Here is a 24,922-nt window from a genome sequence, read left to right on the forward strand (position 1 = left end):
TGGTGGAATGAACAAAAAAAAAAAAAAATCATGCGAATATCGGAGAAAGACTCTGAATCTTACACTCTTTCACTACTAATATATTACCTTGAATCCGTTTGATCTATAAGTTATCTATATATATACCCATAGACAAACACACCAACAAGGTCTCACCAATATACTATAATTACAATCTCTCAATACTCACTGTTTAAAAGTTTCGAAGTTCTCCTATGTGCTTCTTTATCTTGTGATAATTTTTGAATTTTTTAATTTTTTTTTTTTTGGTTGACGTATGTCGTTCCGTGTGTGTCGTGTCGTATAAAACTTCAATTTTTTACGACATTGATCTGTTTTATACGAACAAATGTATACTTACAAGTCCTTGTCCACTTTTAGATGTATCCTCTCACAAGCCTGTTATTTCTATAGATCACTTTTCCCCCCTTTACAACTACCACTGCCACCTCAAGCCACTTCAATTCAGGATGTTTAAATTGATTTTCCGTCATTCCTCCATACCTCTATTTCTCCTTTTCTGTATTTAACACATGCAAAACAATCACAAAGGAAATACATACATACATACATATATTACAATAAAAAGGTAACATTTCTAGAATTCAACAAGCAGCAACAGCAACAGAAGTAACACAAGCAACACAAGCAACACAAAGCTTGTATCTGAAATAGCAGTATAGGAAATATATTCTATTCTGTAAGTAAATGAATGTCACTATTGCTATACTTCCAGACACGCACCAACTTTGTTTCCCACTTCAATTTCATCCAAAATCCCGGGATAATTCCTCACTTGTAAAAAGCGAAGTGCCATAGCCCGTCTACTATTGGCTGTACGTCTCATTGGAAATATCTTTTAATTCGTGTCATTGTGGATATAACTCCGTCAACTATTGTTATGGAGATTACCCTTATTTTGTTGCAAAAAACTTTAAAAAAATGTTAAAGAATCTAAATAGAACTACTAATACGTGTAACACCCTTTAAAAAATTCTCATTTTTATAACTTGCTATTCCACTTTCAAACAGTTTAAAGTTGAGTCAACGTAATTAAACTCCCGCTGTCTTCTGACAAATGAAGGTTTGATTGATATTTTGAAGTGGGGTAGTTTAGGAGCGGAATTAACTGAAGACACAAAGACGCACAAAGCAAAAATATAGCAGAGGAAAAGAGAGAGATCGAGAGAAACAGCTTTCAAATTAAGTAAAAACATCTAAAAGTTCACCGCTGTAATTGGTGTTGAGAAATAAATACTCTACCCAAAATCACTAATTGAAATTCTATTCGGTTCTTTTGCCAACCAACAAAAACACTCTCGAAGTATCAGTTTAACAACTTTACTTAGCACCGCAACATTAAATCTACCTCATCACTGATTGGCCTTCCAGTGGGAAGATTTTAAACACCAATAGTAAGCACATTCCTCATGCTACGCAGCTTCCCCCCCTCCATTCCACACTTTTGTTTCATTAAGACTGTTGCAGAATCTCCGCTTCTCCGTTGACAGCTCCTTCACCTTCTCCTTCGCCCTCATCTTTTTCTCCCTCACTTTCTTCACCTTCCTTGACTTCCCAATCGGCTCCATATGCTCTTTCAAGTGTCACTTTTGTTCTCTCAGCTATCACTTCACTGAAATCAGAACCATATAGCGTTTTTATATATTCATAAACCCCCAGTGGGGCAAGCTCAGTCAAACTTCTTCTTCCCAAAGAAATTGCATGGAGTTTGTCATTTCCTGATGAAGAAAAAGTAGAAGCAGAAGATCCGTCTAATGGAGTTAGATTCAAATATTCTCGATTTACCAATTCTTTTAAAATATCTTCCAAATTCATATTCAAATTTGAATTCCTCATATTGATACTATCAGATATTCCAAATTTTTTCAAACTTCGAACCAATTGCGATTCCATTATATGGTTTTCAGATAATACAACAAGAGTAGTAACAAGCATCATTATCCCAGTTTTCACCAAATCTGAATTCAGTTTAGGTAATTTGCTTTTATTATATCTGGGGATGAAAAACCTTGAATCACCAATTTTAGTCTTATCTAATGAGGTATCAATTTGCTTCATCCATAATTCACCCAATACATCTTGCGCTGGCTTCAGTAACTTGCTAGCTAGGAAAAACCTGGTTCTTGGTGGTTGCTTTTTGGAGCCTTTACCATTTAAATCATTCATGTTTTCTTTTTTGACACGTTGTTTACTCACACTAGAGTGAAACTTCTTTTCTTGTTTAATTGTGGGAGCATCTACCAAAGTTAAACCGTAAACATTTTCTAAAATTGCAATGGCATCATCTAGCAAAGAATCAGTCTTGAACCTCTTGTTCGTGAGGTATTGGTTGATGTGTTGCTTTTGGAAATTTTGACCTCGAACATCCTTTGCTAATATTAGCTTCACCACAGAATTGACATCGTGTGCTCTATCTCCCTCATTATGCAAGTTAAGTACACCATTGTTGTTGATACTACTATCATTTTGATTGCCCAAGTCAGCTTCTGTGCTTTCTTCCTCAGAAGATCTCCTCTGTTGATGTCTCCTTTTGGAACGTACTTGAACATCATCATCATCAACGTAGTCACCATCATCATCAACGACATCTAGTTCTTCTAAAGGGATTTTTCTTTTAGGCATGATAGATCGGTTTGATGGAGTTGAAAATATACCCTGACAAGAGAAGCGTGGGGAAGGGTAGTTGTTGATGATAGCAAAGGGTGTTCTTAAAAAAAATTATTATTCCACACGCGTATCAGCAAAATGTCGTAAAATTTATATTTACGACACAAGAGTATATGTTGCAAAATCTTTGATTTGAAGAAGTCTTACAAGGCTTACACCATGAGATCTGTCAAAGAAAAGAGAATAACACAGTAAAACACCTTTCAATGTACTTCCATAAATATCTACATTCAAAGGCATTCCTATTCTCAAAACAACGAGCTACAAAATCATAATTAGCGTTTGTTCGTACTTTTTTGCGTTGTTTTCAATACAATAATCTCAACCACATGCTATGATATAATTAGTCTACACTTCGTACTCCAATAAGTAAATATACACCCTGCTTTTGCATACCTTTGTAATAAACATTATTGTGTATTCAATTACGAAAAATAAACAAATATTAAATGGTTCTTTTCTATTTCACTTTTTCGCAACTAATGATTGATCCTTTCTGGTAAACACAGCACAGGACAACAGAATGGTCTTATCTGACTTGCCAGTATCCACTGCCACATCGGCATGCTTCATCTAGCTCATCCGCACCATCGTTGCGCTCTTCCCGGAGTGGTTATGCGCATATTATGTGTGCATAACAAAACTTGGTCGGATTTTTGAGATACACTCAAAATAAGTGGATTCCAACCTTGGATCCACCTTCAGACACGTTGAAAGCTGCATTATGCGCTCCGTGCACCCTCAGAAGTCCAAAAATGATTTTTTGGACGTCCCTAGGAGGGCGGAAGCATGTCAAAATTTTTGCTCGGACTTAATCCAGATTGGGTAACTCCGAGGTTTTAAGAGGAACATATTGGTAGAATTAGTGATGTTGTATTTTGAATTGCAATTTTTGAAGAAGAAGAGATTTTAAACACTATAGCTGGACGATATGTGTTTGCATACTCTAATATAACAAACGTGTAGTCATTTCGGTACTACATAGCTGATTTACTGATGAACTGTGTTGTTTCTGCTTCTTATCATATCGGGTAGAGCGGTATACAAAATATTGTGTTGCAAAAATTATAATCCATCAACAGACAAACAACAAGGTATTTTGCTCAAAGAAAAGAACATCATACTATTGTATATAGTCTCTAAAGTGCTCTATATATTCAGAGTAATAGACTGTCTCTCTTCTGTGTTTTGTATAGAGTTGTACAATACTATACAGCTACTAATTTAGAATTCTAGTATTGTACTAACATTACCCCCTATTATTTTTATTTTTATTTTCAAATTCTCTTTTCTAAGGACAACACACACACAATTCACACTTACTTACTCAATACAGATAAATACTGCTAATACTCATATACTATATACTATATACTATACACATATATACATAAAAGGTGGGGTAAAGTGTACTTGAATTTCTTTTGTTCTTTTGTTCTTTTTAATTTCTTTTTCTTATTCTTCTTTTGTAAAGTATTTTGGCAACACAATTTTAACCACCAACCACCACCAAACTCATACAAGGCAAATACACACACACACACACACACACACACACACACACACACACACACACTCATATACACAAATCAGCTGTTTAAAAACTCATTCATAAGCAATTGTTCCCGTTTCTTATATGACAAACAACTTTAAAACTGATCTTATGATGCCATATTGTAAATCAAACCGTAATTTAAACTCAAACACACCACCTCAAACTAAAGTATCCACTTTTGGTAATCAAGATCCAACAAATACAAAAGATTACTACCACCACCAAGGTTTATCCCCACAAAACTACCGTTATCTGTCCTTTTTACCAGTGATTCCAATTACAAATGGTGTCAACAACGCTACCAAGTTCAACCAAATAGCCGCCAAAGACCAAAACATCCCTCAATTAAGAAGTCCATTACAACAAGTTCCTGAGGAAGAAGGTAACGATGACGAGGAACAAGGAAATCAAATTTCACCTACACAGTCCAATCAATATCAACAACAAAATCAATTTCTTCATGGTCTTCAAATTCATCACTCTGAATATCATGCTACTTCTAATCACCCTGAAAAGTTTGACATATTTAATTGTAATGATGCTCATAACAACAACAACAACAACAACGTCAAAGCTCCAAGAAACTTACCTTGTGATACTGAATTGGTGTTTGCAAGAGCAAATAGCCACCTAAACAATAGCTCCTCAATTTTGCAACAGTTACAAATATTACCCACTGAAACTATCGACGTATACGACTATTTGAACCCTAGAAAAGCGGCAAATATGGGATACAGAGAAAAAATCCGTAGCTGGTTAACTTCAGTACCACTTGCCATTGCTTATGATGAAAATTCAACTCAGTTCAATCTCAATTGTTATCCAGGTGTGGTTTCTATTTCGGAAACAGCAACCAACTCAGATGTCGAAATAGATTTGGCTGATATTGATGATGTATTGGAGCTTCAAGCACAAAGAGTTACTCGATATGTGAATAAATTGTACTTCAATGAACAAGAAGTACCATTACCAATAGAGGAGAGTGGCCAAGACTTGGAAGAAGATGATTTTGATGACTTGGAGGAACAAGAAGACGAAGGCGAAGCAGCGGTAGCTGAACACGGTCTAGAGAAAGAAGCTGATATGGATGGAATCAATGATTACTCAACCAAAAATCCAACCCTTCCTCAACGCAATCATCTCAAAGATAAAGTAGACAACAACATTCAACAACATCAAGATAATGTTTACAAGAGAGGAATCACAACCGCACTTGAAACCACATACACCAGGAGAAGAGATACCAGTTTCACCTAATGAATTCTCAATTCAAGCTAGGAAAATTACTTTGACAACTAATTTGTCTTTGACTAACTTAGCCATCTTTTTGCATTTATAAATATTATCATACCTATATACATCACAATCGTAAATCCAACTCTTCAACCACAAACCGATTAGCATTCTGTTCCTCTACTTTGTTCATATTGGGATAATACGGTACAAGCGCATCGCTACATTGGACATAGGCGCTATTGTAAATTTTCCAAAATGGTGCCCTTACTTTCCGTGCAGGATGAAACAACCCTGCCCATGTGTAATTCATAAACAATCCCACACCCAATACCAACCTTAATGCATCTATACTGTCCAATATTCTCGCTATAACATGTGGTGAAGTTTCGTAGATATTAGGCATTACCAAATTCAATAAATGAATGAAAACTTCGTCGTAATCTTGACCAAGGTTCATTGCAAAGCAATTTGAGGCAATATGACTAACAACGGTGGCTGCTATTTGTCGATGGACCAAATCTCTATCTAGCAATGCATCCTCGATTAATGGTGTGATGGCAAATACATAATCCTTGGTGGTGTTCCCATCAAGATACTCAAACAAAAAACTCAAAGCTTTCAATACACCATTCTGGATATTTCTTTCTGGAGTCCTGTATTCATTCATAATTGCGGGTAAAACTGTAAAAGGCTGACAAGTTTCCGCAACTATTCCCATAGCAACAGCAGTGCAAACCCTCAACTGACGTTCCTGTACTCGCAAATTATTCAACAACATCACAATGATATCCTGAGGTCCAATTGTTTTGGAAATATAACCAAATGTTGCATTTGCTGCTATTCTTATTCTCTTTCTGTTTGACTTCAACATTTCCAATAAATCAAAACATATACGCATCCACTCTTTTGCATTTATAGTTTCGGCATTCTTTGTGGCTATTAAACCAATCAATCGAACACTTGATTCTTGAACTTTTTCGTGGCGATTCTTCAAAATTGGAGTCAATGTGGGCAATATCTGGTTAATTGAGGGATTATTCATTCCCAATAAGGTGTTGGTATCTATGGAATTGATACAAGAGTATAGGGCATTGATAATTGAACCCAAAACATCAGGATAAACTTCACCCAAAGATTCGTACAAAATCAATATCAATTTCTCCAACAACGAATCATCATGGTTCGAACAAACTTTGATAACTGGAGCAATAGCGGCAACTAAATCAGACGATTGTTGTCTCACCTCTGGCGATTTATTCTTCATTCTGTACAAAACTGAACTGATGATGGAATTAATGTGAGGCTTCATTTTCACACCTAATGCCTTTGCCACAGTGCCAAATGCTTGTAGATAGATTTGCAGTTGAACAGTTTGCTCTTGGAACGCAAACAATACTCCATCAACCAAGGATTCAACTTGACGAGGACTCATACCTACCGACTCTTCTGGGTTGTTTCCAATTATCGAATAAAGTGCCTCCACAGCTAGTCTTCTTAACTGTTCATTCTCGTCTTTGGTGAAATGTATAACATACCCCAAAATTGTTAGATAATCAAACTGAGTAGCCAAATGATTTGTCGCTGCAATAACAAGCTTAGTGACTCGTGTATTATCAGACGCAGTTCGCCTGTTCCAATACGCCTGGAAAAACGGTTTGACAACCTTTATGTCATAATCAGGTACAATCTCTTTCGAGAAAGGTAAACTCAGAATAATTCTCAAAACGGTTTTTCTCATATCTTCGTTGGGGGATGAGAATTGACGCGAAACCAAAAATGCCAATTCTGCGGTGTAGAAATTAGTGTACTCGTTGTATCTCGGGTCAAAGTTCATAAGCGGGATCATCGAACCAATGCAATTCAAAAATGCAGCTAGGCCCTTACCTCTTTGTCTGCGGGTTTCATTCCAAAGTGGCTCCAATACTGGCTCAAATGCATCAATGCCATAAGGTTCCACACACTCTGCTAGCTGTGCCAAAGTAGACGCTGTTATATTCCTGACCTGTGGAACTTCGTCATTTACTGCTGGAGCAACTGTTTGGACAATAGCATTCAAATGTGGTAAAATTGCTGACCCATTCCCCTTACCTAAAAGTATACACAACTGTTGAATTGACTTGATACCTGTATGTCTTGCAAGCCAACTTTTGTGAGATCTGACTGCAGCTTTTAAAAACGGTAGATACTGATTTAAACCAAAGGTATTTGCCACTATAGCGAGAACCCTAGAAGTAAGATTTCTCACATACTCATCTACATGGTCCAAATTTGGCCTTAATGCTGACATTGTACTAGCAAACCCAACCGCCTTGATCAAATTGGTTAATGTATCACGAGTCTCATTCCGAATTGTCAGATCTTCTTCAATCAAAAATGGCGATAAAACTTGAATCAACTGTTGGGTGTAAGGTTGAATTGATGAATTTAGTCTATGAATCAACTTGCCAACTAGTTTCACCAATAAATGTCGTTCTTGCTCCCCTAACATGGGCTCTAACAAAACTGGAAGAATTTGCTTCAAAAGCAATTGTGGTCCAAACGTTACTGCATTTTCAGTTAACGACCTCATTGCTCGTTTCCTCGAAATTTGGGAACCATTCTTCACTTTCAATATCAACTTCATCGACTGAAACTCTTTTTTCGTATCTCCTTCGAGATCGGTCTCTTTAAGATTCAAAAGATGACCAAAATGTTTCACATCTTCTTCCCTGAGATCCCCATCGGAAGAGGCCACTGTTGGAACTAATGATTTTGGAATGTTACTAGTCTGATTTATCGGAGGCGTATAATATTTATTGTCTGTTTCCACATGTACTGTCTGCTTTGTATTTTGTTGGAAGTCACGAGGAGGACTGAGTTGGGTGAATCCTTTCGGTAGAATCTTTTCCAATACTTCATCAGACAAAGTGATGCCCTCAGCCACTGGAACGGCATCAGACTTTGGTTTGGTTGTAACAAGTGATGACTTTGTATTCGAATCAGTAGCTGCCTCCGGTTCGTTGCCGTTATCTAGGGCACTTAGTTTTCTCTTTCTTGAAGAGTTGCCATTTTCATTCTTGGCTGATTGCTCCGCTTTGGCATCCACAAGATCCAGGTGCAGCCTTTGATCCACCTCTTGGATGGGCTTTTTGTCGCCAAAGTTTAAGTCAACAATCTTTTGGAATCTCTGCTTGTTGTAGTCATTTTTGTTTATATCATCATGTAGTGCTTTGCTTGAGAGGGAATCTTCAAGCTCAAATTCCTTTACTAGTTCCTTTTTCAAAACATCCAGTATTGAATAAGTCCCGGCTAGACTATTCTTATTACCCTTTGTTGGCATGGTTTTAGCTTGTAGTAGTAGGTGTGTTCAAGTTAAAATTTCAAAGCCGCGCAAAAAGTTTAGTCTCATCTCGATACACCTTCGCCGACACCTCCTTCTCACATCAAAATGTCGAACCAGAACGCCACTGTTCTACTCACTAGGCTTTTGTCCCTACGGGAGAATTCATCGTTTCACTTGATTTTGGATTCATTAACGCAATCGTCTTTCTACTTGTTAAACGAATATGCTCATCATCTCAGTAATAATCACAAACTTATCTACTTGTCATTTGAGACAGTAAATCGACCACCTTATGCATCGGAGTTTTTGGATTGTACCGAGATAGAAACAGAAAAGGTTCTACTGCTGATCAAATCACACTCGAAGAAAACTTCACCATCTTCAAAATTGGTTGTAGTCATTGACTCATTGAACTATATTCCGAATGAGACATTAGGCCAATACATTGCTAATATCGTCGGTCCTAACGTGGTACTTATAGCTACATATCACACGAACTGCGTGGAACCATTCATCAGACATAAAAATTATCCATCAAGCCTTAGTTTGCTCACATATATCGCTAGTACTATGTTCGAAGTTGAACCTTTATTGAACCAATCAATCGACAACGAGAGTTTGGGAAGGGACGTTCTGAGGTTGAACTTTCCCATAAATGCACAATTAAACAGTAATACTTTCAAGCTCACTCTCACAAACAGAAGGAAATCAGGCAGATCTTTAATTTACAAATTCAGCATCAACGGCGAGAGTCATACTTATGAAGTATTGAACGATACTGCAGAATCAAAAGACGAAGACGAGGAAGAGATGTTGAAAGACTTGACTACCTTCAACTTAGCTACTAGCAGTAAACAGAAGTTGGCTAGAGAACAGGTCGAGTTACCTTTTATGCAAGCACAAGAAACACTTGGCTCGGCTGGAGGAGCTATCGTTTACGAATTTGAAAAAGATGATGATTATGACGAAGAGGATCCATACGAGGATCCTTTTTAGGGAAAAGATTATAGATAATTTATGTACAGATTACACAGAAGTTTCGGTTACTCAACTTTTGTCTTGAGCTTGCCTACTTTTGAAAGAAAAGCTCTCTTAAGCTTGGCCAAATTTGTATTCTGGGCTGCAAGCTCAAACTCCTCTTCCGTAACCGTCTTCTTCGTTAACAAATTGAACATTGTACCAAATGCAAGCGACAAAACCGTACACGTCAAAATGATAACATTATAGGGCATTGAAAAATCAGGAGTTGGCAAGGTTAATAGTAAACTGGTTGTTCTGAATTCGTAACCACCACGGTTTTGTCCATCATTAATCCTAATTACAGCTGGCTCAATATCAAATCCATGATTGGCATCTGGTGGATATTCTTTGTATAGTAGCAATGACTTGTCAAAGTCGTACGTTACAGCCACCGTCAGCAAAGCCGGAATCGTAAACTCAAACTCCAAATGAGACGGCCTTTCACGATCGACTGCTGGCTTGTAGTACCTACTCTTTATGAACTTTGAATAATCCTTGACGTGGGAAATACCTGTTGAGGTTTTCAAAGTGACGTCTAATGTACTTAAATACAATCTCATGAACCAAGGTAACGACTCAAAATAGGTGAATTCAACATCTTCAGTTCCAGGATTGGTGAAAACAACACGCAAGCCACCTTTGTCCAAGGAGTAGCCCGTTAGTGAACGAGAAACATATAATGGAGGTGGAGTTATAGGGATAACATTGTTGGAGTTTGAGGTGGAAAATTTGAAATTATAATCATGTGGTTCCAATATAGGCTCCACAATCTTATTCGAGCCATGACTGTCCAAGAACTTGGTTGCAACAAATGTGGGACTTTCCTTCTGCATGGTAACGTTCCAAGTAGAAGGTTCATACTCAATGATAACCTTACTAACGTCTGGATCACCTTCAAATGCCGGCCCTTTGATAGTTCTACCGTACAATGTTTCCAAGCTCCACTGCAAATCCGTAGGATCACTCAATGGAAAGCATTGCCATATGTTATATTCCCTTGAAGTGTCACATCTCAACTTTTCACCAGGAGTTGGCTTGGGGATTCCTCCTTCCTCTTTCTTTCGCATGGAACGAACAACATCTATCACTTGGTTAACCGTTTGAAACAAGTTCAACTTGCAGGAACCCGCGTCATCACATTCTGTAAAGATGTCTATCGACATTCCATGCCATAAGGAGTCAAACACTTTATGTCCATCAAGGAGCGACGAGAGGCCAGCTTTTCCTCCAGTGGGTAATAACTTCAAAAACGGGGTCAAATTTTCAGTGCAAATGGGCTCACTGGGCAATGCTGCACGAAGTAGATAAAGTTTATTTCCAGCTTCAGGTTTGTAGTTTCCAGTGTTAGCGTCCTGTATAGCATAGTTAGGAAAGGTTGTGATATCCTTGTCAATAAAGTTTAAAGATGCACAGAAGAATCCAGATAGGGTCTTTGTGAGCTTTGACCAATGCTTTCTAGCAACCACGATATTTGGCGCCTCTATCAATGCTACAACTTCAACACCAGTACCACCACTGAACCATCCATCGTAGGGTAATTTGCCCCAAGAGTGCGCATCCCACCAACCTTGTGTAAACCTTAGTGATAACTCCCTGGTATTTGTTGATTCTATTATTGGTCCAAGTGAGCTTGGAAATAGAGTATAGTGGCTCTCTTTCAAATTCTGAGATAAATTGGAATCGTCGTGGTAGGAAGAATCAAATTGAGCTGACTTGACTTTGAAATCAAAGGTGGAAAGTAGTTTGTTTCTGGGCAATGGCCGCAAGTTTAAAGTTTCCAGGTAGGAAGTGTCTGCAAACACATAGCTGAGACAACTGATCACAACGAGACAAGTCTTTATGATACTCATGATGACCCAGTTGGTTTGTAATTGTCAAAGTGGTTGAATTGGAGAGAAAAAAAAAATCAGCTTTATGAAGGGACAACGCGCGTCCAAAAAAGAGGTTTGATTGATTGTTTACATTTTCTATACATATACCACACTCATCTCTATTCAATTTGTTATGAATATACGTCGACCATACCTGACACCAAACCTGGCTGCTGATGTTATAGAAGAAGATAAGGAAAATATAGTTCCTTTGCACGGAGGGCGGCCAGTAACAAAACTAGCACAATCTTTGTCCGGTTCGCGGAACTACTCAATAGATTACTTGAAAGTGAAGTTACAAGAAGAACGAAACCAGTTTGAAACACAACTAAGAGACCTGGAAGAGTTGGATGATCCACTTCAAGTTTATCTAAATTACATAGAGTGGACACACAGAAACTTCCCACAGGGTGCCAACACTTCGAGTGGCTTGTTTAGTCTTTTGGAACGATGTGCCTCAAAATTTAGAGACATTTCCCTTTATAAAAACGATCCGAGGTATTTAAGGGTATGGCTTGAATACATAGAGTACCACGATACCCCCAGAGAAGCCTACATATATCTAGCGACGAAGAAAATTGGAATTGAATTGAGTCTATTCTATGAAGAGTTTGCTCGTCATTTGGAACTGACAGGTAAGTTTGCAGATGCTTATGGTGTGTACGAAATTGGAACCGATCATCGAGCTTATCCTTATACACGTCTCGAGAAGTCTTTCCAAAGATTCAAGGAAAGAATGTCCGCAAGGCAGATTTCTGTTGCACCACCAAGTGAAGATATCAGGCATGCATTGACATTGAAACAAGGGCACAGAATTGAATCTGGAAGTGAAGAGCAACCGTTAAAGAGGAGTAAGATTGACGTCTTTCAAGATAACACAGAGTCAGATTTGGGTACAATAAAGTCTGCGTTTGAAAAGGAGAGTAGTCTGGACCTGAGGTTAGAGTCTAGAAAAAGTCGGACGAAAGAGAATACATTAGCTGCAACGAGGTGGAGTGGACAGATATTGCGACAGAAGAAAATGGGACTTGCTGCACCAAGTGAGAAATTGCAAGTCTTTTGTGACAACCCGACAAAAAACACCCAAGGTGAATATGAAAGGAAATACGGGCCCATAGAACTGCTCCCAAACAATCAACATGTTTACACAGTCATTGAAGTAGTAGGGAAAAGACCGGAAAGAGTAATGTTGAATATGGATCTTTTATACTCCCACCTGGACTTAGAATCAAGCCCTGCTGAGATATTAGCAAGAAGTAGGCGGTCAGTAAAAAGAGAAGCACCTAAATTGACAAACGACAGCTTCATAGGTCGAACTAAGGATGATGATATGGATACAGGAACATTCACCCTCCCAACATTGGAAAACACCTCCAAGCTCGCTTCAAAAGACCCGACTGTTACAATGTATTCGAAAATGGCTAAAAATGAAGTATTTGGCATTTTCAATCAGGCTTCGCAAACGTGCGGGAATCAAGGGTTCGATGACACTAGACTCGAGGAGCCCACAGTCACAAACTTCGAAGGGTTTGTTACTGAGACGATGCCCGCAATCAAAAAGAAGCAACACTCAGAGCCTGTCATCCCAACCCAGGTTGATGAAATTAACATCCCCACGCAAGCTTTTGACGGCATAAGTTCTCCACGCAAATACCTTCCATCTTCAAAGGATGGAGCTAGTGAAACAGACAAAATTACGATAAATCCATTTGACCCTTTGACAAAGCGAGAGATTTTGCAAAGCTTGACTATCCCATTGGCATCTTATCCAGGGTATTTTGAGAAATCAAGCATGAGCGCATGCCAATTTCGCAAGATTTTAGACGCGTTCAACAACTCCTATTCCCAATACAATCCCCATTCAATAATACTCGACTGTTTAGGAGATGAAATGTATTCCGTGGTCTCATGCTTGGGAAAGAAAGAATGTTCACTTGTATGCTTGATAGAGTCTGAGTCAGGATGTTTGAAAGTTTTGAAAATTTCGCGACCAGCTAGTTCATGGGAGTTTTTCATATTACGTCGCATACGAAGAAGATTATTGAAAGATCTATCACATGAAAAGCAATTTGTCAAAGCGGAGAGCTTGTTCAAATATGACGATGAAAGCTTTTTGGTGCTAGAATATTTCCCACAGGGCAATTTAAGAGATGTAATCAATCTTTTCAAGACGAAGGGAAAACCGCTAGATGAATGCCTTGCGATGCTCTTTTCTATCAGGCTACTTGAAGCCATAGAGGCGTTGCATAGAATGGATATAATTCATGGACACGTAAGTACGGAAAATTGCATGATCAATTTTGTGCGTTGTGAGGATGGAAACTTTTCGGAAGTTTTTGATAGACGTGGTAAGAACGGTTGGGACAAGAAACGTCTCACATTGATTGACTTTAGTGCATCGATTGATTTAACGGGAATTCAAAAGGGGACGACATTTTCGTCGTGCGGACAGTTTTACAACAGTTGCTTTGTCAAATGGATGGACGGAAAGACATGGACATATGAAATTGATTATTTCGGACTTGCCAACACTATCCATACTTTACTATTTGATGAATGCTTGGAGATCACAACTGTTGACGGCAAGGTTCAAATACAGCGACGTTTATCAAGGTTTTGGCAACCCCAGATGTGGCAAGATGTGTTTGAAGTTTTGTTAAATCCTAACAGTAAAGTTGGCCACCAAGTAAATGCACTTGAATTAAAAAAGGTTAGAGGAAAACTTGAAGCGTGGTTGGAGAATTATGCAGAAGCCGGTAATTTGAAGAGGACAATTGTTTCACTTGAAGAAGATCTTGGCTCTGACTAGGGAGAATATTTAGGAGGAGTCAATTCACGATGGACACAATGTGGAGAGAGGGAATAACGCTGTTCAACAATTGAGCAATGCTTCTGCAATAAAGCGACAAACGAAGGAGAGGAGTACAGGTAGTGAACCACGCAGATGATGCTTTAGTATCACAGAAAAGAGCATACTTGTCCGATTAAACTTTTAATGTAGTTAGCAGAAATCAAGAAGAAAAGAAGCTCATAAGCGAAAGTGTGATCAACTATTGATAGTACATTATAGAAGCCCAATAAATAGCAAGATAATACAACCACAACGTCAAGTAGTATCCGATAGTAATACGAGAAGCCACAGTAGTTAGCCATCAAACAAAACCCTCACCACCCCCCTAATGAAATGATAATCCACCATCAATACATAAGTTACTTCAAATCTAAGCTTTCTTCTCTGCACTTCCAGATTGCCCTTGCGTTTCCGGACTCACCTGCTCCTGCTGTTTCTCTATCACCACTTTGACCTCAGGTTTTTTTTCAGGAAAGTTGTCCAACATGGTATTTTCCTCAAAGACAGCATAGTTTTTGTTTGCAAAACGAAGTATTACTTCAATCACCTTCCTCACCTCCACTTCCGTAATTTGAACCAGGTATCTCAACCATTCAATTGCTTGGTCATTAGAAATGGTATTGGCACCGACTTCTTGATCATACTTTCTAACGAGTGAGTTTAGGAATCTCGTAACGTTGTTGACAATCTTTCCAGCTGATGCCAACAGCGGCTTCATCTTCTTCCAATCTGGAATTTGCAACATTTGTATTGTGAGATAATACAAACTGAAAGTTCTTTTGTATAGTTCAGACTCCAATGCCCGTTTCGAAGCGGCTTCTTGAGAAGTATCCTTGCCTATCAAATGCTGGTGGACGCTCCTAGCAAAATTAGCGAGTTGTTTCTCACATCGACTCTTGTAGCTTTTATTAATCTTCCCCTTTTCGGTGAGGAAGAATTCCAACCTTATAAAAGTAGGTTCTTGATCTCCGGGGGGTTGTCCTTGCCAGCATGATGGCAACAATGGAAAGACAAATTTGTTAAAGATTGAGTCAAATTTCTGATCATCCTTGATAGATGATACGTCAGCATGTCGAGCAATGATGGTATCTAGTTTATCAATCAATACCTTGATGCGGAAGTTGGAGTTGGATCCATCATCTTCTTTCTCATTCAATGATGTAGCAACACTAGGTGCACCCTTCAGGGCCAGAGAAGTTTTTTCTTGAAGAGCAACAGCACCTTTACTTCCAACATCGCCAATTCTCAATTCACTGCAGCGTGCACTGTTTTTGACTTCAACCACGTGACAACCAACGGGGACGGTGGTTTGAATTTCTGTGGTAATGTTTCGGCCTTCACGTTTTTGAGAGCCAACTCTTTCAACAGAAGCAACATTTCCAACTGAAACAACGTTATCAACGGTGTTTTTTGGACTTGTATCCAAACATTCAATGTTATTTCCCTTTGGATCATTAACCAAGCGAGCTTTTTTCGCACCCGAATTTGTAATCGCAACTGCATGGCTGCAATTCTCTACGTCTGGACTAAACTCCCCTTTATGCATCAGATCAGTGGCTTTTCGCTTTAATCCCAAGCTTGATTCCAATACTGCGGGTGCGGTGGTAGGTGGTGATGATGGAATACCAGATTGTTCGGTTGTTGATTTTGATTTGTTTTGTACCACTTGCTCAAGTTTTGCCTCCAACTCCGCCAACTTTTGCATCAAATAGCCATTACTGGCTAATGATTGGGTTGTGATAGCAACAGTGTTTGGTTTAATACCAGCTGTTGTTGCTGTTAATTTGCCATTAAGATTAGTCGTGGGAAAACCACTCAAATTTGGGAAATCGTTCACCTCCATACCAGTTTGAGTGCTTTCAGTGTAGATGTGATTTGTTACCACATCATGGGCGCTGTCATTAACAATTGCTGGATTTGGCATTGATCTTTTTGTTGATGGCTTGGTGGAGGTCTTTGTTTTCGTGGAGGTCTGTGTTTTTTCGGAAGTGGCAGTCTTTGTTATTGTTGTGGAGGTGGACTTATAGGTGCTAGTAGTGACGTTGGTAACATAGTCTTCAAGAACAGTTGAATCGGTGGTGGTGGTTGAATTAATGAAGGTATCAGGAGATACAGTTCCTGAGTGATCTGTTCCAGTTTTTGGAACATTTTTATCATTTTGGTTATTGGTGACTGTTGGGGGTTGTCTATGATCGCTTTCAGAAGCAATACCAATATTCAGCATATTGATTTGGAGTGAATTAATGAAAGGAAGAGATGTGTGAAGGATTAGAGGAATTTTGAATTGTGTTGCAAAACTTTTAAGGGAGAGAGTTTATAAATTTTGTCTCCACTGTAGTGAGGTATAGGATATATAGGTATTAATTATACTACGAGAAGACTGCTATTTACTCACGTGGCTTCATTTTGCCTTTAGATGCCGGAATCTCTGCTTTCAATGCCAGTGTTATTCTGTTTGCGCTATTCAACTCAATTAGCTAAATTAGGTAGAAGAAGGTAAACAGATGAGGGAATTTCAGCAATACTTCGTGGCGTACTATACTGTCCTCAACCCCCCACGAGAAATGTACCAGCCATTCTAAGCGGACAATAGCTAAACAAAAAGCGTAGTTCGACTGCCTAAATCATCTCTCGCAGCGCAGCAACGACGTAAGTTGTGGTTAGAGAGAGCAGGACTTTACGCCTCATAGACTCTAACCACATTGGATTTAATATGAGAGACTTTGATAAAATCGATGCTCATATCAATAGTACATTCCTATACTCCAGATGTTGATGGACTGTGGGTGTTTATAGTTTTGTTTAGATACTTAAACTCCGAGATTTAGCGCAAAAATATCCGATTTCATCCCACACATTACTCTATTGGGAAATATAAGAGCCGTGAGTGATGTGGCTTAAAGTTTGCCCCTTTTGTCAAACACTAGTCACACACAAAAAAAGTTCAATATCAAACGTAGCAATTAGTACCTTCTTCCTCCGTGTACAACGATATATACAACAAGGTTTCCATTTTTGATGCTGCGACCACAATCGCCACCTAGTCCTGTCCATCCTGCACCCAATGAAGAAATAAAGCCAGAGAGTCTACCGACAACACAATTGCAAAATGATGATTTAGATTTGAATCCTGATTTGTATGATGATAATGAGGAGGGGGATTCTAGTAGTTTAGGACAGACAAAGGAGACTAATATGGGAGATGCACCCAATGTTAATAACGAGGCACCTTCTGCTACAGGTGGACTTCTACTACAACAACAACAGGAAGAAGAGAAGCAAGAGCAAGCTAATTCCAATAGTTTGATGACAAATTTATCTCATCTGAATGAATTTGACAACATTGATTTACTGAATATAAGACAAGTTACGTTACCGTTTGAAGAGGAATATCAATTGTTTAGGAAAACTATAATCAATTCAAGAACAGTTGAATGCAAGAATAGTAATGAGAGTACCACAACCAATGATAGAACTAAATTAACATCAAGACAACAATCTAAATTTATAAATTATATTGATGAACAGTTGTTGCAAGTGCAACGTAAGTTTATAAAACAGCAGTCGACAGACTCGGTGATTTATCCATTTATTTCCTTAATCAAGGATTTAGACCCTATACTTGATGTTATATGGGTTTCGATAACTGGCAACAATAATACCTATAGCAATGGTAATGTTAACGGTGTCTACAATGGTGGAAATACAATATCTTCTACTAGTAATACTAATAGTAGTGGTGGTGGTTCTACAATGAGTCTGGTATTATTTGGACAAGAAGAGTATTATATTAAGATATTGGGTGATTTAGAAGATTTTATTACTCATTATACAACAATTTTTGATGAACAATGGACAATAAATTCTGAAAACAAAAGAGTGGTAATAGTTGATTTTAATAAAGTTGTGGTTCCAATTGTCAAGTATTTCAATAAATTGGATTTACAATTGAGTTTTATAAAAGATGAAGGTTGGTTTAGTCAAACACAATGTATTAGATTGAAGATGATTGTTGAAAGGTTAAGAATACAAATGTTGAATAAATTTGAACATTTAATTGAACAATTATTACAACAACAACAACAATTGTTGAAGGATGTATTGGAAGTTGAAGCTAGTAAAATATTTGAAGGTACAATGGAAAGACTCAATGGATGAGGAGAAATGAAATGTACTGATTCAGAAGTTTGCAGAGTTAGCCGTATTAGTATGTTAGTGTTAGTACAGTATTAGTATGGTAGTAGTGTGTGTTATGCTCTAATTACATATAAATTGATTGTTTTATATACAAATGTGAGTAATCTTACCCGGCACTAAGTGATGATTCTGTTTTTCTTATTTTACATTGGTTAGCTAATAGGTTAGTAATAGTATATTGTGTATATTGCCTATGCAGTATACAATATATATATATATACAGACTAATCGAAAGACTGGTAATAGAATAATAGTAGAATAGAGTAGTTCTAGAATCTCTCTGTGTCTGTGTGTATTATATTACTGTATATAGTATTTATATTACTACTACTATATGCATTTGAAAGGGGGAACAAAGAACATCAAAGTAAAACACGTAAATTTTATAAAATAATACACAATAACACACACAATAGTTAAGAAAAAAAAAAAAAAAAGAAATAAATTAAATTATGTATGTAAATAACGCGTCAAACTTTAATTTAAATTTAATATATAGACTATGCATATAATAATAACACAACACTGTACTATATACCATATATATATATATATATATATGCAAGAGCAATACACATACATATAAACTAAGTAAGAATAACCTATTAATTAGTCAAAAGTACACTACTTTTACTAATATATATATATGTATGTAAAGATACACCTACATACATTCTAACTTAAGGATACACTAATACAAAATAATAACACTAACACTACTCTCTTGTAAATGATGTTGTATTGTATTGTGTATATATATATATATATTATGATACTTATAAAGTAGTAGCAATATAAGCAGTAGGTCTATCTCTCTCTTTAATAAGAACTTAAAGAAGACCCAAGACAAACAGACCAAATAAGAAAAAATAAAATAATAACAATAAAAAATAAATAATAAAAAATAATGAAATTTAAACGAAAGAAAATTAACATACAATACATGTATATAAAACATACCACATATAGAAGTATATATTATTATTACTAAAACACTAAATTTCAACAACAAACCAAAAAAAAAAAAACAACAACTAATAACCAACTAACCAACTCAACTCAGCACCACTTGGAACCATATATACCCACTCCTTTAGTAGTAGTATTACATCACCATCACACTATTTCAATCTCATTCTCATTCTACTCAGTACTTTTATACTTGTTTATACTGCTAATAGAACAAAAAAAAAAAATTTTTTTTTACAACCAAATTACCACACGAAACTACACGAAACTACACGAAACTACACGAAACCAAACTACTAAGTATATCAATACACTCAACAGTAACAGATACTACTACTACTACTACTACTACTACTACTACTTCCACAACAACAACAAACATATTCACTCATTTTATAAAAGAACTATACCCACCCCCACCCCATATTCTTAAACATCATGTTACACTCGCTGCTATTCATAAATCTATTTGTCACCACACTAGTCCTTCTTGTCAACCCTGCTCGTGCAGAGTGGTATCTTCCTGCTGAACAAGTTGGTTGTTATTCCAAAATACCCAGTGACGGTGATTCACAAGGAGATTACGCATGGCAATCATCTGGTTATTGTTCCACTGTTGGCTGCCCCGATAGTCAATACATTGCCATAAAAGAAAAAGAATGCATTTGTTTGTCTAGTTTACCTTCTAGTTCAGACAAGGTTGATGATTCAAGCTGTAGCATTTCTTGTCCTGGTTATGGTCAAGAAATGTGTGGTGGTTCAACTGATTATTCAATCTTTGTTGGTAAAGGCAACAATGGAGAAGACACGTCATCTGACAGTGAGTCAGCAACAGCATCAGAATCAGCATCAACATCAGCATCAGCATCACCATCACTATCAGCTACTGAAGCTAGTGAATCTTCTTCAACAAATGACAGTGGTTCTTCCAAAACGACAAGTGCTAGTCGTACTTCTTCTTCTTCTTCTTCCTCCTCCAACAACAACAAACACAGTCCTTCCGTAATTATAATTACCAGTACTAGTGATGGTAGTGATGGAAGTGTCATTTATGAAACAATTACTCAAAGTCCATCAACAACCACAGCAGCAACAGCAACAGCAACAGCAATAGCAACAGCAACAGAAACAGAAACAGGCACATCTTCATCTTCATCTTCATCTTCAAGTGATGATTCCAAGGAATCAGGAGGTTCTGCAAATACCCATAAGAAATCTTCAAATGCCGGTGCTATTGCTGGAGGTGTCGTTGGAGGTGTTGTTGGAGCCATAGTGGTTGCTGGTCTAGCGTTCTTCTTAGTGAGAAGATATAGATCTGAAAACGATGATGACGACGATTACGATGAAGAAGGATTTTACAACGAAAAACTGACATTTAACGGAGGAGGAAGTGGAGGAGGTACGATATCAAGAGGTATCGGTTCCCATAAAGGTTCATCAAGAAAGAAGGCCTCACCTTTGGATATGCCAATGATTAATCCATTCCATCATCCAGAAGATGATTCAGTACTGAATAATACGTTGACTACAGCCACGTTGAGTGCAAATATACCCCAATATAAAACCAATGGAGGAGCAGGTCTAGGGCAAAATGGAGAATTTGTTGATCCTATAGTACCTATGGGAAGGAAACGGTTGTCAGATGGATCTTTAGCCGACGAAGCAACTGACTTTAGTCGTAAGGTGTTGCAGGTGGCAAACCCTGATGAAAGTTGAAGGGGTTTCAACTCACTGATTACACGTACCACTGCATAGCAAATTCATTCGAAGGTGATCAAACACATACACTCTCTGGATGAATTTCATAAAAAGACAAAATTATATACAAAAAAAGAAACAAGAAAAGTTGCATCGTTTTGGTTTTTTTTTCATTTATGCTTTTAGCATTCATGTTCCGGAATCACTGGATCCTCCATTGATTTCCTTTTTTTTTTTGGTTGGTGACAATTTACGAGGGATGAAACGACACAATTGATTATACAACATTCTACAATGAATTGTTTTACAGTTTAGTTTGCTTCTATCCCCCCCTCTCCATTGGTATTCAACTAACACTACTCCCTATGGTTTATTTGACGATTGGACAATGATGATATGTCACTATATCATTTATTGTTTGTTTTTTATTATTCAGTTCATTTTGGTTATTTTTATTTTATTTTACTTTGCTTTACTTTGTTTCAATATTCATTACCTTTTTTTTTTTTATCAAATTGTTTTGTTTTACGTTTTACGAAGAGGATATAAAAGAGGGTTCATTATTTGATAGTATATGTTTTGTGTAATGTCTATAAACTTCTTTTATGGTTTCATGATATGTATTGAACTTTTTTACCCTTTCTTCAGATGAGTCTGAAGGTATCTCTTTGCGAGTAGAGTTAGTAGAGATCTTGAAAAGCCAGAAAGTGTACTATATAGCCCAATAACATGGAAGATGGCATTCTAAGTTAGTGGAAACCAATGTCTATATTCTGTACGGTTTTGAAATGTTGATGAATTTACTCGTGTTAGTCAGTCACTGTAAATGGTAGCATTCATAGAGTACAAAAGTGTGTGTGTGTTTCTCTTTTTTGTTTAATTTCCAGAGAGTAATAACCGAAAATAAAAACAGATTTTACTAGTTACACTTCACTATCAACACCGTTTTATCACAAACATAAGCTAGAATAATGACACCTTATGAAAGAGTATGTACACAACAGCCCAAAGGGATGCGGTTGGTGCTGAAGAAATTATGAGTGTTCTCATGTTCACTCGTGTATTCAGTTGACTGCGCCTACAACTGTTTACTAAAAATAGGTTTATCATTTACTAACACTTTACCCTTACAGTTGTCCAGACATAGCAACGAGATGAGAAGTAATAACGATACATCAGGAAGTGGGCACCACCAGCTGTCAAGTCTTGTCACAGAACCAACTGATTCCAACACTACAACAACCTCTAATTTCACTTCCTCGCCCTCACCTTTAACATCATCTTCATCATCGTCCATACCAAACCCAAACGACTTAGAATCACAAGCTCCACCACGTCTTACACCAAAACAACGTATAATACGAGTCCTCAACCACTTACTACCCGTGAAACAAACTTATGAACGACTCAATAACGGATTACAAACGGGGCGCATGCAAGCCAATACACCTGGCAGATTTATTGGCCAAGGAACCGATGGTGTTTTCCAAAACTTGATGGCGAAACCCGATACTGCGTCGGCTCTTGAACAACAACAGCGTGAGTTGCATCCACCAACCTATGAAGAAGCTAGTCAAGATAACAGTCCCGAGTATTGGGAATCAACCATGATTTCACCCATGTTTGAAGATGAAGTATTTGTTCAAGGATTGCCGGTAGGAAACATTGCCAATTTCATATGGAATGCGTTGGTCACTGTGGCTTTTCAGTTTGTCGGCTTCATCTTGTGTTATTTGTTGCATACATCTCATGCAGCAAAACAAGGGTCTCGTTTAGGTTTGGGGATCAATTTGGTCATGTATGGATGGGATATCTTGCCTAATTTTGTAGGTAGGGCCAAGGACGCGCCTAAAAAGATTCTCGTTAATGATCCCAATGATTATGAAATTGAAAAAAGTGCTAAAATTGCCGGTAAGATTGATACTTATATAGCACTGGGGTTTTTTGTTCAAAATCTGGATGGCGGTTCAGGTGCAAGTTCTGATGGTGCGAGTGGTGGGAGTGTGGTTGTTGGTGATGGTTCTGAATATGGAAATGCCTCTGCTCCGTATATTGCTTATGGGTTGATTTCATTTGGGTTGTTTATTGTTATTAAGAGTATAGTTGATCTATACAAAGTGAAACAGTTGGAGAGATCGATATTGCATCCATCGACTGGAGGAGAAGGAGCTGCTGCTGCTAGCACCACCAGCACCACCAGTACCACCACTACTACAACTACTACTACTACTACTACGGAAGCTCAAAATACACAAAGTACCCCCAGTGAAGGAGATGGCGCCAATGACCACGAAAATGAGGATCCTACCGATCTACGCTAAATAGATTTGTGTCTTGCCACATCTAAATATATACTGCTTTTAATACACATCGCCATCTCAATTTCCCCATATGTACACTCCTCTCCTTTAATGCAAAATAACCAACATTTTCTCATAAATAGTAAACACAATACCTCCACTCAACACCAATCTCCCCAACCTTGGCGTAGCTCCCTTCCAAAACGTCAACAACCCTTCCTGTTTGAAAATCTTGACAAAGCAATCCAACGTCGACCGATACAATTTATCTGACCCCAAAGCTTGCATTCTCGTCTTGACTGTATCTATAGGCATGGTCGTATACACGGTGATTATCCCAGCAAAAGCACCCACAGCAAAAGTAGCAGCCGAACTCAAAGGTTCATTAGGCTTGGTCCCTGTAGCTTGTTGAATCATAGTTTTAATAGCATTATATGACCCCAACCTTACTGCTTGATTAGCAGCTTGACGTAAACTGACAGGCACAACACCAGAATATATCCCTCTAAACCCCATATCTTTAACCAACTTCACCGTTCCACTAACTAACCCCAGTTGATATTTCGGTTGTGGACGCTGTTTATCATCAATTAACCCAGTTTTGATTGCTTCGAATGGAGTCACGGCAACTACACTCTCTAATAATCCAGCACCCAAACCAGCGATGACTCCCCTGGGCCCGGACAATTTCCCCTGTTTGTCAACCAACAAGTTCTTGATATAATCAAACCCCAAGAATCGTACTGATGCCTTGGCAGTATTTCCAACGACAAATGCAGGACATCCAACGTACAATGCTCCAATTCCTTGGGTTTTACCTATGCTGTAGATTAATTTCAATGGGTTTCTTGATGTCAGTTTAGCCGATTTGTCAATTAGTTGTAATCTAGTCTTGGCGAATTCAAAGGGGTAGGTGACTACTCCTTCAACTGCACCGGCTGTACCTCCGGCGATAAATGATTTGAATGGATCTACTTGCTATTTGAAAAAAAATGAGTTAGTCTTGAATGGAACAACATAGTGCTATCAGTAAACCCTATATAGTTATACGTACATCTTTTTTAGGCATTGTTATATAACGATTATGTGGGGGAAGAATGTATGGTCCTTGAAGCGAGATCGGGATAAGAAATTTTTCACTTTTTTTTTCAAAATCTTTTTCATCGCTTTTAGCCGCGCTGAGTCATATACAACACTAGCAGTTAAAATATTAAT

The 24,922-nt window shown here is 37.8% G+C and overlaps 11 protein-coding genes across 11 annotated transcripts; 6 read left to right on the top strand and 5 right to left on the bottom strand. All coding sequences in view use genetic code 12, as the record gives it.

Annotated features, from left to right (window-relative positions):
* Positions 1 to 1,473: 1,473 nt before the first annotated feature.
* Positions 1,474 to 2,643, bottom strand: I9W82_001179 (Smc5-Smc6 complex subunit; the record flags this gene model as incomplete). Its single annotated transcript, XM_067689897.1, has 1 exon — positions 1,474 to 2,643. The coding sequence occupies one exon, from the start codon at positions 2,641 to 2,643 to the stop codon at positions 1,474 to 1,476; it is 1,170 nt and encodes a 389-aa protein (XP_067551202.1).
* A 1,681-nt stretch (positions 2,644 to 4,324) lies between these two features.
* I9W82_001180 (uncharacterized protein) lies at positions 4,325 to 5,500 on the top strand (the record flags this gene model as incomplete). The annotated part of the gene is made up of 1 exon (XM_067689899.1): positions 4,325 to 5,500. One exon carries the CDS (start codon positions 4,325 to 4,327, stop codon positions 5,498 to 5,500), a length of 1,176 nt encoding a protein of 391 aa, XP_067551203.1.
* A 103-nt stretch (positions 5,501 to 5,603) lies between these two features.
* On the bottom strand, positions 5,604 to 8,798 carry I9W82_001181 (mRNA-binding U2 snRNP complex subunit; the record flags this gene model as incomplete). The annotated part of the gene is made up of 1 exon (XM_067689900.1): positions 5,604 to 8,798. The coding sequence occupies one exon, from the start codon at positions 8,796 to 8,798 to the stop codon at positions 5,604 to 5,606; it is 3,195 nt and encodes a 1,064-aa protein (XP_067551204.1).
* A 108-nt stretch (positions 8,799 to 8,906) lies between these two features.
* On the top strand, positions 8,907 to 9,797 carry I9W82_001182 (Elongator subunit; the record flags this gene model as incomplete). The annotated part of the gene is made up of 1 exon (XM_067689901.1): positions 8,907 to 9,797. One exon carries the CDS (start codon positions 8,907 to 8,909, stop codon positions 9,795 to 9,797), a length of 891 nt encoding a protein of 296 aa, XP_067551205.1.
* A 47-nt stretch (positions 9,798 to 9,844) lies between these two features.
* I9W82_001183 (GPI-anchor transamidase subunit) lies at positions 9,845 to 11,671 on the bottom strand (the record flags this gene model as incomplete). The annotated part of the gene is made up of 1 exon (XM_067689902.1): positions 9,845 to 11,671. The coding sequence occupies one exon, from the start codon at positions 11,669 to 11,671 to the stop codon at positions 9,845 to 9,847; it is 1,827 nt and encodes a 608-aa protein (XP_067551206.1).
* A 154-nt stretch (positions 11,672 to 11,825) lies between these two features.
* Positions 11,826 to 14,501, top strand: BUB1 (protein kinase; the record flags this gene model as incomplete). The annotated part of the gene is made up of 1 exon (XM_067689903.1): positions 11,826 to 14,501. The coding sequence occupies one exon, from the start codon at positions 11,826 to 11,828 to the stop codon at positions 14,499 to 14,501; it is 2,676 nt and encodes an 891-aa protein (XP_067551207.1).
* Positions 14,502 to 14,913: 412 nt separating this feature from the next.
* Positions 14,914 to 16,767, bottom strand: I9W82_001185 (uncharacterized protein; the record flags this gene model as incomplete). The annotated part of the gene is made up of 1 exon (XM_067689904.1): positions 14,914 to 16,767. The coding sequence occupies one exon, from the start codon at positions 16,765 to 16,767 to the stop codon at positions 14,914 to 14,916; it is 1,854 nt and encodes a 617-aa protein (XP_067551208.1).
* A 794-nt stretch (positions 16,768 to 17,561) lies between these two features.
* I9W82_001186 (TFIIH complex subunit) lies at positions 17,562 to 18,701 on the top strand (the record flags this gene model as incomplete). Its single annotated transcript, XM_067689905.1, has 1 exon — positions 17,562 to 18,701. The coding sequence occupies one exon, from the start codon at positions 17,562 to 17,564 to the stop codon at positions 18,699 to 18,701; it is 1,140 nt and encodes a 379-aa protein (XP_067551209.1).
* Positions 18,702 to 20,147: 1,446 nt separating this feature from the next.
* WSC1 (Wsc1p) lies at positions 20,148 to 21,425 on the top strand (the record flags this gene model as incomplete). Its single annotated transcript, XM_067689906.1, has 1 exon — positions 20,148 to 21,425. The coding sequence occupies one exon, from the start codon at positions 20,148 to 20,150 to the stop codon at positions 21,423 to 21,425; it is 1,278 nt and encodes a 425-aa protein (XP_067551210.1).
* A 953-nt stretch (positions 21,426 to 22,378) lies between these two features.
* On the top strand, positions 22,379 to 23,728 carry I9W82_001188 (uncharacterized protein; the record flags this gene model as incomplete). Its single annotated transcript, XM_067689907.1, has 2 exons — positions 22,379 to 22,396; positions 22,541 to 23,728. 2 exons carry the CDS (start codon positions 22,379 to 22,381, stop codon positions 23,726 to 23,728), a joined length of 1,206 nt encoding a protein of 401 aa, XP_067551211.1.
* Positions 23,729 to 23,815: 87 nt separating this feature from the next.
* On the bottom strand, positions 23,816 to 24,776 carry CTP1 (Ctp1p; the record flags this gene model as incomplete). Its single annotated transcript, XM_067689908.1, has 2 exons — positions 23,816 to 24,685; positions 24,762 to 24,776. The coding sequence occupies 2 exons, from the start codon at positions 24,774 to 24,776 to the stop codon at positions 23,816 to 23,818; spliced, it is 885 nt and encodes a 294-aa protein (XP_067551212.1).
* Positions 24,777 to 24,922: the final 146 nt, after the last annotated feature.

This window comes from Candida metapsilosis, assembly GCF_017655625.1.
Source record: "Candida metapsilosis strain BP57 chromosome Unknown scaffold1, whole genome shotgun sequence".
In the NCBI taxonomy this organism is placed as follows: domain Eukaryota; kingdom Fungi; phylum Ascomycota; class Pichiomycetes; order Serinales; family Debaryomycetaceae; genus Lodderomyces; species Lodderomyces metapsilosis.